The sequence below is a fragment of the Elephantulus edwardii genome, unplaced genomic scaffold (genome assembly GCF_000299155.1).
Source record: "Elephantulus edwardii isolate Elephantulus edwardi_28Jun2011 unplaced genomic scaffold, EleEdw1.0 scaffold00056, whole genome shotgun sequence".
Taxonomy (NCBI): Eukaryota; Metazoa; Chordata; class Mammalia; order Macroscelidea; family Macroscelididae; genus Elephantulus; species Elephantulus edwardii.
This window is the reverse complement of record NW_006399806.1, coordinates 1,819,341-1,831,429: the sequence shown is the minus strand read 5'-3', so window position 1 is coordinate 1,831,429 and position 12,089 is coordinate 1,819,341. Positions and strand designations below refer to the sequence as shown.

The window sequence follows — 12,089 nt, the reverse complement described above, 5'->3', positions numbered from 1 at the left end:
ATGCTGTTAGGAGAGGTTTCTGGAAAAGGACATTACGCTTGGAAAGGTGAAGGATCAGTTGAAGACCTTCAACGAGATGAACCAACACAGTGACTGTAATGGTGGGGTCGAGTGTTAGATGATGAAGGAATCACCGGACAGGGCGGGGTTCAGATCGATTGTTAATAGGGTCACCATGAGTCAGTCGATGACACTTAACAACAACATGATATTAGGAACAATAGACTAGATTAAAAACCAGAATAGAATCCATAGCTCGAACCCTGAGGACAAAAATAATTGGCAGGCAAAAGTATTAATTACTACTGTTGTCCTTTGGCTGATGTTTTCTGTCCGTCCGGGTGGGAAGGCAAGCCGGCAGAATGAGCAGAACAAGCCTAGTTACCTACATTTGTCTGCAGAGATCAACTTTTCCTTAAACCAAAACCCGCAAGAGCACTTTTAGGCGTGGACTTTCACAGAGGAGTCACAGCCTACACAGAACAAGTCTGTAAACGGAAACACCAATATAGTCCTTCATCAATTTGGAGAGAATAGCTGAGCAAATAGCAGAGTAATTCTGAAGGGCCACTAAAATTATTAGTTCAGCACTGATGTCTCAGCAGCAGAAACCTCAATTTTCTGCTCAAGGTTCGGGCCCAGGCTGGGCAACCACACAAGAGCATCTTGATCACTGTAAGGATACAGTGAGGGATCAGCCTACGTTCAGCTGCTCGCTGGCCCGGTGGACGCAGTCTTAGTTCTGCCTTAGCAAAGGTTTCAAGGACAGAGCAAGCTACCAGTTGAAAGTACTCCCTGGGAATGCGGCGTGCTTGGATTAAGGGACTCGACTAGGGGCCAATTTATGGCCGCAGTGTCGCATAACTCCAGGGGATACTATTCACTTTGCAGTCGTCAAACTAGCAGTCCCCTCCTAGATGGGAAAACCTTTCCCGCCGCCGAATACGAAGGCGCAGCAGGCGCAACTGAAACCAAAAACCCCCTCATCTCAAAATCCTAAATAAGCCTGGTTCCCGGGAATAAAGGGCAACAGACATCCCAAACCTCCCCTCAAACCCGGGAGCTCACCCATCTACCGCAGTCTCCGAAGTCTCCACCCCAAGTCTCCCTGCATCCAAAGGACTAGTTCCGATTGGCTCGCACTACTGCCCCGTTAGAATTTCCCGAAGTGTGAGTGGCTTAACGATCTTACTCTTAGCCTTAGTCCCGCCCTTCGGTCACTGGTGGGTGAAGCTCCGCCCCACGTAACGTCACACGTTGCCGCAGAACGCAGAGGAGGCTCTCTTAATTGGTCTCCAGCTGGTACCCACTTTACTTTGTCAGGAGAAGGCCGGGATCCGAGCCTTAGAGTTCCCAATAGACAACGTGCCCAGTGACGTAGCGCGAATCCCCGCCCTCTCCGCACGCACGCCGGGAAGGGGGTGGGGCCACGTTAACGTCCGCGCCATCGCTGCACAGAGGTGGCTGGAGGTCTGTTTTTAGTGTATGGTTTACCCTGCCAAGCGCTTCCGCCTGGTGCCGGCCATGGAGGGCGTGCGCTGGGCCTTTTCCTGCGGCACCTGGCTGCCGAGCAGAGCAGAATGGCTGCTGGCCGTGCGATCGATCCAGCCCGAGGAAAAGGAGCGCATTGGCCAGTTCGTCTTTGCCCGGGACGCTAAGGCAGCCATGGTACAATTCTTTGATATTTACAGGCGCGGAAGATGCTGGGGGAGGTGGGCCGGGCTGCTGAGACCACCTTTTCTGCACGAGATCGATGTCTGTGCTCTGGTTGCACCGATGCTGGCCCGGGACGAGGGCCGGTCACCGCTGCCCGGGTGCCTGTGTGCGCGGCCTGCTTTCGATGGACTTTTTAATCTCCCTGGAGGCCTCAGTTACTGGGGTGGGGGGGAATCCCGGGGAGAACCCCTTCCCCATTGTAACTGAAAATGGAGACAAGACCGCTTCGTAACAGTGTAGAGATTAGCATTTTTACCTTGTGATAATGTTTTCATGTTTTTAATATGCTACCTAATTCTGTATTTATGTTTTCCTTTGCTTGGGTCCGTAACATATGCTCCATAGGACTATTAACGGTTCCAACGCTCCCAGGTCCAGCGTTCCCTGCACGTGGTAGGCCGTTGACCACACTGACAGCAGAGAGGCGTTGTTATCTCTGTACCTGGTGGAACTTGTCAAGTCCCAAGGAACCTTATAAAACTGAAGCCCAGGGAGAAGGCAGCCCCGTGCACACCTTCCTGACGCCTTCGGGAAAATGGTGTTTTAAATACGAACACTTATTTCAGTTTTGTGTTTTTCAGTAAAAGTTTTTGTTACATAGTAAATACTTCTAGTACAGAGTGATTTGAAATAACCCCTAATGACCATCACTTCAAAACTGATTTCTTGAAGTGTCCATATTTCAAAACACCATTGTTTGACATGTGGGCTAATTGACGATTTTTCTTAAAACGATACTATCATATGTTATCTATACTTTTTTCCAGTCGGTAAGAAATTGTAATTGAGCAAAGTGTCAACTACTTTTAAATATTTTGAAGTCCTTGTAAAAATTTAAGGAAAGTTCAAAAGTCCTTAGTATTTTACAAAATAGTCCAATCAAGCTCTACATAGTTTTTCATGTTGTACTTTTGGATTTTGTGTGTGTGTGTTTATATTTATATTCATTTATTTCTTAATAATTAGGAAGAAAATGTATGGAGTATAAGCATAGACAAAAAGCCATATGCTAGTTGCAGTGATTGCACCATGGATCTAGAATAATTTCTCAGAGGCTATTCCTTTCAAATTTTTTCAAATAGTAACATTAGAGCTAACTTAAATATTAAATGATAGAGCAAGTTGTGGTGCACTGAAACATAGTATTGTTTTAAAGAATGTATACACTAGACAGGTATATACAGACATATAAAGATTCCAGTACATGGGAGAATGCTTTGTATAGGATGATCTCATTTATTACACATTGTTATGTATCATCAAGTTGGAACCAAGTCATAGCTGACTCTCCAGGTTTCAGAGGCAAGGGAGAAGATTGCCCATCTTCATCCACCCCCCAGGTGGCAGTACAGCTCCTTATCACTAAGCCAATACTCAGAAGAAAGACTGTACAATATTTAGGAAAGACTAGAAGAATTTGTTCTAAATTAACATCCTGTTAGCAGAGGAGTTGCTAGCATCATTTTTTATTGTATATAATTAAAATTTGCTTAAATTTTAACAGCGTTGTGTATTCCTTTAATGATGATGGATTTTTTTTTTAATAATGGTGGAATTTTAAAAGCAACAAGAGTTCACAAAAATGTACCTTGTGTAATATATTGTATGCTGTTGAGTCCAATTCATAATTGATCCTCCACACAGTTGGTTTTCAGAGGCTGTAAATGGCATGCAAGAAGACTGTTTATTTTTCTCCAGCATAGGAACTGGTGGATTGGCAACCTCATGCTTTTGGACTAGCCACTAGGCTACCAGAGCTCCATCTAACACAGGCAGTTTTAAAGTCTAGTGGGCATTAATATATGTATATGTCTTATATTCTTAACAGGCTGGTCGCCTGATGATAAGGAAATTGGTTGCAGAGAAATTGAACATACCTTGGAATAATATTCGTTTGCAAAGAACTGCAAAAGGAAAGCCAGTTCTTGCAAAGGACTCCCTGAATCCTTATCCCAATTTCAACTTTAACATCTCTCATCAAGGGGACTATGCGGTACTTGCTTCTGAACCTGAGCTACAAGTTGGAATTGATATAATGAAGACTAGCTTTCCAGGTAATGTGTTTTTATAGCATAGAAATTAAAAGTGATTGAATATGCCCAGACCAGGGTGTAGACTATATGTTTAAGAACACTGTCACTGATGGGTTTGGACCACCAAAGAGGTACCACTTTTAGGTTAGCAGTGCAGCTTTGAATGGACTATACCATATATGTAAGTTTAAGAAAAAGGTATTCAACATCCAGAGAGCACTTATCTGAAGAAAGGCATTTTTAAAAAGTCATATTTATCTTGGATATTATCAGACTTCTTTACAATTATAGAATTATTTATTATGGAGGAATCTTTGCTTACAGAGAAAGTGAAAATTCACAGATTTTCTTTTTAATTCATGTTGCTCTTGTTAGGTACTGTCGAGTTGAGTACAACTCATAGTGGCCTTATGAAAAACAGATCTGAATCCTGTTTAGATCCTCACACTTCCTGACACACAAGAGCCCATTGCAGCAGTCACTATCCAAACACCAGGTTGGGGTCTGCCTCTCCTTTGCTGACCCTCCACCCTTCCCAGCATCATGTCCCTGTCCAAGGAATAGGCCTTCCTAGCAACTTACTCTATGTAAAACTAAATTCAAAAACATTTTCAAGATCTCTTAAATTATATGTAGGTTATAGATGGTATATTAAATTGAACCCCACAATGGACAATATGTTGTAGGAATTTTATTTCACTTCTTTAAGTAATGAAAGAATTTAAAATGGAGTCTTAAGGTAAGTTCTCTATAATCCTTAGAAATAGCATGTTTTTATTCTCTATTTAAATAGAACTGTGTATAGTCCATTTATGTAAATAAAAAGGAAAATCAACTTGTTAAAATATTTGTTGCTTGCATGCTACCTTAGAAATACTTGTAGAAGCTACTAATTAAAGTTCTTAGTAACTGAGATAGTTTTATTGATTCACCAACTGTCATCACCCCCATCATCACTTACTCACTTTCAGTGTACCTTTATTGGGTAACAGTGATGCTTTACCTGTAGTGCCTGATTTATTTATCGCAGTCACCCTAAGGTGAATAGACTGATGTTTTTATTAGAGGATGAGTAACAGGCTAAGAAGAAAGAACTATTAAGAGTACCTACATCACCCTAATTTCATAATTATTGTTGTTATGTGCTGTTGACTGTCACTTATAGCAACCCTTTATACAATAGCTCTGAAACTTGCCCTATCCTGAGCCAATATCATTGTCTCTGACACACTCACCCCTATTACCGAAGTTAATGAGTCAGTCCATCTCATCAAGGATCTTCCTCCCTTGAGCTGTCCTTCCACCTTTCCAAGCATGATGACCCTCTCCAAGGACTGGTCCCTCCTTGCAACATGCCCGAAGTATGTGAGACGCACAGTCTTTGCCTCTAAGGAGCAGCTTGGTTTCACCCTCTGCAGGACAGACCTGTTTGTTTTATTGGCAGTCCTCGATATGTTCAGCACTCTTCTCCAGCACCACAACTCAAAGGGATCCATTCTTCATCTGTCATCCTTAGTCATTTTCCCCTCTCTGATGTATGGCAACTAATTGCAAAGACCATAGCGTGGGTTAGTTGCACATTAGTCCCTAGACTGACATATTGCTCTGACAGCAGATTTTGCCAGTGATGTTTGTCTTTTGATTTCCTAACTGCTGGTTCCAAGACTGTTGATTCTAGAGCTAAACAAACTGTGATTGTTAGTAACCTCGATCTCTTTTTCTATCTGATGCTGTCATTTATTGGGTGCCAGTGATACTTTACATATAGTTAATTTCATAGTACAATTGCTTGATATCCACACTGGCTCAGTCACAGGATCTTCACTTTTGAGATTTTCTGCCTGTTTTTGTTAGTTGCTCTTTGATGGATCCAACCCTTGAGGAGTCCATGTTCTAGAGTATAAAATTCTGTACCACAGCGTTTCCATTTGCTGTTTTCATAGTGGAGAGGAGCCCTGGTGGAAAGATACGCTACATTGTTGGATTGTTAAATTAAAGGTTGGTAGTTTGAATCCACCACACTCTGCACATGTGAGAAAATTGGGCAGTCATTTTTCATAAAGATAACATAGTTTTAGAAACAAGATCCATAACCTCAGAAACCCCATGAAAAATTGCTGTGAGTTGGAACGACTTAATGACAATGAGGTTGAAGTTTTAATTGAAGCACATTGCCAAACCTTTTCTTCTGCAGAACTACAAGGTGAGTTTGAACTGCCAACCTTTTGATTAGCAGTTGAGCATGAGCGGTAATGCTTAATGCCAGATGAGAGAATGAACCTTGTATGCTGCTAACAGTCCAGACTGTGAAGCTGTGCTCTCTTTTGCTTTCATGTCATTTTCCCACTGACTCTTTATTCTCTGCTTTGATCATGATTATTCTTTTGCAACTATGTTCTCAAATTTGCTCAGATGACTCAAGGAGGGATTTTGTAAGCATTGTAGACTTTCTTGCTCTTGAGTCCATAGATAAGCTTTAAAGGATTTTGTTTCTTTATTTTAATCTCCTGAAATGATTTGCTACATTTTGTATGAAAAAGAGTCACTGCCATAGAGTGACCGTGGGAATTGGCTCCTGAATATGCTTTTAAAGCTTTCTGTTGTCCTTACATGAATTTTCTTGTTGTAAAAGCAGAACTTACCTATTTAAAGGTCGTAAGTTAGAACGCACCCAGCACGGTAGTCCTTGGCCCAGCAGGCTGGCACCTGCCTGGGAATTTTGTCTGAGAAACAGGCTTTATTGGTCATTGGCCTGATAGGCAGTATTGACATAAGACTGGTATTGGATAACTATGTTATCACTAATTGAAACTTTTCATAAATGTTAGGGAAGTAGCTGAGCAAAAATCGGAGAGTCTGTTTCTTATTCTCTTCTTTTGGGCCTTGTTTGTAATCCCTCTGCAAACCCCCAGTATTTTTCATTCAATAATTGAGTATTCTTGTTTGAGTAATCACCACACCCAGATCTTTTGTTTGACTAATTCCTTACCAAAACCACTTTTGATATGTGGCATCTAAGGATAGAAATATTTTCTAATTGTCACTAGTATTGTTACTATGTCTGGACACACCATGGTTTCTCAGGGAGGCTGAGAAGTAGGCACTATTTTTTGCTTCTTTGAATTGCATTTTGAGAGTGAAAGGGGATACTGAACATGGAATGTCATTAAGATTCTCACTGAAAGATGGAGGTTAGGTAGGATAGCAACAGAGGAAGTAGTATAGTATTTATTGTTCCATTGGCGTGTTTGCCCTCTTGTACTGTTAATTCGTCTTGAACTTTGAAGGTGGAGCAGGCTTTGGAACATATGTATTAAGCCTCAATTCTCAGTTCTTTTATTTATTCCTCATTTTCCCCCTAGAGGTCAGCATCATTTAAGAACTTAGGGTGTTTTCTTCCACCTTACTGAGCATTTCTACTAGGGGCAACCTCCCAGTTCTTCCATTGCTGCAGTGGTGCTACAGAAGAGAATATGCTGATGGCTCTAGGAAGCCTTGGGTTTCCTCCTAGCTGCATGCTCACTATTGAAGTGATTACTGGAGCTTGCACTTTAAGCTCTGCTTAATGAAGAGAGGAACGTTATGCAAGGTACGTGGTCATGACTCCAGTGGGTAGAGATTATACGATGCTCTGGGTCCACAGCAGACTGTCTGCCAGTACACTCCAATTCTAATTCTACCGGGAGATGTTTTCTAGGTCATTATAATTTGGAAATTGTGGTTGGTTTTCTCTTCATTTTCAGATTTTTTACCATTGAATGTTCTTGTATTCTTAAAAATGAAGAAAGAGTAGTGTTAGAAGTCACTCAGTTTTATTTCCATGTGTACAAAATAAAACAGAGCAAGAAAATTAGGAAACGACAAATATTTCATCTTCAAATATTTTTACATTTTCAGGTTTACATTTTTTAATTAAAACTTTGCTGCATATTGACAGCATAAAATGCACAACACATAGGTTTTGGCTGTGATTGCATTTCCTAGATTTGAAGTGGCTATCATAGGATTAGGAACTCAGGTGAGGTTATTCAGAACATGACATAGTGCTACAACAGCAATTCCGAGCTGCCAGCAGCACCATAGGAGAAAGTGGGAAGTGTCCTCTAAAGATTTAGTTACTTGAGAACTGAATGGAGGGTAGCTATGGTTGCAGCCACCTTGAAGACAATGGGTTACCATAGAATTGCTTTTTATAATGTTATGTGCCATCAAGTTGGAATTGACTCATAGCAGACCCACTAGTCTGTTTTCAGTTGATGTACATCAAGCAGGAAGAGATTGCCCACCTTTGTTCTGTGGAGAAGCTGGTGGAATTGAACCTTACCTGCTGGGCTTCCAGCTCTCTGTGCTCTTTAAAATTGGTTATTCTATATTAGCTGGAAGTACCAACCCCAGTGCTACTGAATCTGTCCCAACTCGTAACAACTCTAATGGACAGTAGAAGTGCCCATACAGTTTCCATGATTATAAATCAAAACAGACTGCCTTTTTTTTCTTCTGTGGAAGAGCTGGTGAGTTTAGACCACTAACAGTTCTGTTAGCAACCCAATACTGATGGTGAAATTTGATAAAATCTCCAAGAAGGATTGATTCAGTGACTGTAACAGTGAGCTTGACCATGGTGTGGATAGTTCAACATCAGGCAGTGTTTCAGTCTGTTCATAGGGTCACTGTGAGTCACAGTTATCCCAACAGCACCTAACAATGTCATCGTTTGATAGCCGAGAAGGTGGTTTCCCCTTTTCATTTCCCCTAATTTAGACCCACTATTGCCAGGTTGATTCTGAATCATGATATCCAAAGCTGTAAATCTTATGTGAGGAGACTGCCCATCTTTCTGCTACACAGTGGCTGCTGGATTCAAACCAATAAAAGCCTGATACAGTAAAAACTACTAGTGGTTGAAGAATTGTTGCCAAGTAACTCAAAGGCAGGCAATTCGAATCCACCAGCTGCTCTGTGGAAAGAAAGCTGGGCACTCTCTTAGAAGATTTACAGCCTTTGAAAATCTGATGAGGGCTCAGCTATGAGTTGGTTTCAGCTTGAAAGCAGTGACAGACACCTCTAGGGCTTCTCTCCCTCTCTGACCCTCTTCTTTGGGGTTTCAGAGGCTGCACAGGAGGAGGTATTTATATTATTTATACAGTCAACAAATATTTACTGAGTATCTGCTATATGCTAGACACCTGGTTAAGTATCCTGTGTCAGTGCGTGTTCTATGCAGCATGTCCTGCAATGTACCTTTAGCAGTATTCTGAAAGTTCTTATGCCAGTTCCCATTGTCCATTGAATAAAACTTAAGCCCCGTAGCATGACCATTTCTTCTTCTAATCTCCGTCTTCATTTTTGTCTCCCATCTCTTGTTGCTCTCCTCTTGGCTGCTGATTTCTGTGCACATTGGTCTTGTAATATGTTGGATGGGTCTTTCTTTTTCCCAAGGTCATTGAAAAAAAAAACCCTGATTGCCTGTTCTTCAGCTTAATTGATTACCTAAGACATGAAGAATATAAAGCAAAATATAAGTCAGAATGGCCTTTCTTAACTACCTGTTTCTCCAAACATCCTGCCTGTTCTTTTGATTCCTGGTCCTTCTTGTTACCAGGCGTTGTTTATTATCTGCCTCCTGCATGAGTGAGTGCAGGGACATGCTTACTTTGTTCTTTTTACTGGGTACTTAGCACCTAGCAGATACTCAGTAAATACTTACTGACTATAGAAATAAGAAAAAGGAGATCAGTGAACTTTTCCCCCCAATTCTTTTAATATTCCATTAATTGTTGAAAGATATAAAAAAATGCATATTTCGCCAGAATGAGCTCTGGTGGTGCAGGCAGTCTGAAGTGAGTTGCACAGGAAACCGGAAAGCTGAGCCTCTCTTACTAGTCCTAATCCACTAGTGACTCCCAAGAAAGAAGATGGGCAATCTTCTCTTGTGTGATTACAGCCTCTGAAACTCCCATGAAGAGGGTTAGCTGTTAGTAAGTGAATGATACTCATAGTAGATTCTTCTGGGATTATAAGTTCTCACTAGTGAGTTAAGATTAAAAATAGGGTTTTGTTTGTGTTTTCTTCTTTACTCCTCCCTTTTTCTTGCCAGAGGCCCCTTTCCTTTATTTCCGTCCCTCTTAGGGTCTCTCTTCAGCTTGGTCACCACTGCACTCCATTCCACTATCCCTTCTGTCTAGACTGTTCTGTATTCCCCTTGATCTGTATTTTGCAAGATGTACCTAACCTGAAAAACCATTGTCATTGAGTTGATTCTGACTTAAAGCAAACCCATGTGTTGTTTGTTGAGTAGAGCTGTTTTTTAAGATTTTTGAGGCTGTAATCTTAATCGAATCAGAAATTTGCATCTCAATGTCAAGAAAACAAAGATTCTTACCACTGGACCTATAGACAGTGTCATGATGGATAGAGAGTAGAATGAAACTGTCAAGAGCTTCATCTTGCTTGGCACCACAAGTAACACCAACAGTCAGGAAATAAGGAGATGCATTGCTCTGGGAAAATCTGCAGTTAGGGACCTCTCCAAATTATTAAGGAATAGTGATGTCAGTTTGAGAAGTAAGATGCGTCTGATTCAGGTCATGGTCTTTCTGATTAGTTGGTATGCATCTGAGAGTTGGACACTAAATAAGGATGACAGATAAAAGATTGACACCATTGAGCTGTGGTGGTGGAGTAGAGCACTGAACATCCCGTGGCCAGCTGAGAGAACAAACAGGTCTGGAGTGCTTTTTGGAGATAGAAAGACTGACCCTTTCTGGCAGCATATTCTCAGTAAGTGAGGTAGTTTTCCCATCCTTGTCTCTAAAGAGCATCCTGGTTGCACTTCCAAGATAGATTGTTTTGACAGTCCATTGAGTACCCAGTACTCTTCTCCTACACCACAATTGAAAATCATAGCATTTTCTTCAGTCTTTCTTATTTGTTGGTGGTTTTAAGTACCCTCAAATCTGAACTGAGCCATGGCCATCCAGTAGGTTTTTAGAGTCAGTAAATCAGTAAGGAGGAGATTGTGCTCCATCACAAAGGCAAGTGGTTTGAATCCATCAGCTGCTCTGCGGAAGAAAGGTGGGGAGTCTGCGACTTGCTGCCTGGGCTGTGCAAGGAGGAATGTGGCATCAGGATTAGAGGAAGATTAATCAACAACCTGCGTTATACAGATGACACAACCATGCTTGCTGAAACTAAGGAGGACCTGAAGGTCTTGTTGCAGAAGGTCAGGGACTGCAACCTTCTAAGTGGATTGAAGCTCAACAGCAAGAAAACAAAGATTCTCACCACTGGACCAATTGGCAGTGAGGCGAGAGCATAAACCCCATTTTTTTTTTTATAAACCCCCATTAATACCAGAAGCAGGCCATAAAAATTCTTAGCTTAAGGCAAACACAAATGCCCCAGGTAAAGTCTTATCTGTCCTTGCAAAGTAAAGAATTAACTAGTGTCTGCGTGACACAAAAAAAGTAAAGGCGGGCAAGGTAGCCAGCCCGTCAAAAGCCAAACCACATGACTGATCCCCCGACCCACCAACTGTGATCTCAATCTCCTCGCCCCGACAGTGGCACCCAGGAAAGCCATAAAAGCAATTGTGGAGGGGCACTCGGGGCTTTTTCCCTCACCACCTTCCTACTGAGGGAGAAAGTCTTCACATGTGGAATTTAATAAACACTCTTGAATTTTCATATGTGTGATCGGATATCCTAATTAAGGGGCATTTCGTGGGCAGAACAGGCAGCATCATTATGGATGGTGAAGAGATTGAGATTGTTAACAGTTTTAGTTTACTTGATCCCACAGTCAACACTCTTGATACCAGCAGCCAGGAAATAAAGAGACAAATTGCATTGGGAAAATCAGCTGTCAGGGACCTCTCCAGAGTACTGAGGAGCAACGACTAAGGTGTACCTGATCCAGGCCATAGTCTTTGCTCTATTGCATGTTATGCACCAGAGAGCTGGACAGTGACTAGGGATGATAGGAGAATTGATGCCTTTGAACTGTGATGCTGGAAAAGTGTTGAATAAGACTGCTAAAAGAATAAATAGGTTTGTCTTGGAGAAGGTGAAACCAGGCTGCTGCTTGGAAGCAAGGATTCTGAAGCTTTGTCTGACATACTTTGGGCAGGTTGCAAGGAAGGACCAGTCCTTGGAGAGGGACTTTATGTTTGGGAGGGTGGAGGGACAGCACAAGAGAGGAAGACCGTCAATGAGATTAATTGATTCAGTCATTGGGGTAATGGGAGTAGATGTGTCAGAGACAGGTTGGCACAGGATAGAGCAGGGTTTAAGGCTCTTATACATAGGGTCGCTATGAGGCATTAAGTGATGCCATGGCGCA

The 12,089-nt window shown here is 41.8% G+C and overlaps 1 protein-coding gene across 1 annotated transcript in view; it reads left to right on the top strand.

Annotated features, from left to right (window-relative positions):
- The first annotated feature begins 1,373 nt into the window (after positions 1–1,373).
- AASDHPPT (aminoadipate-semialdehyde dehydrogenase-phosphopantetheinyl transferase) overlaps positions 1,374–12,089 on the top strand; it is a 29,436-nt gene continuing 18,720 nt past the window's right edge. Inside the window, exons 1-2 of the mRNA XM_006887290.1 lie at positions 1,374–1,668; positions 3,545–3,770. Of these exons, the coding sequence (XP_006887352.1) occupies positions 1,486–1,668; positions 3,545–3,770 (409 nt within the window). The 5' untranslated portion in view covers positions 1,374–1,485. The remainder of the gene's footprint in view (positions 1,669–3,544; positions 3,771–12,089) is intronic.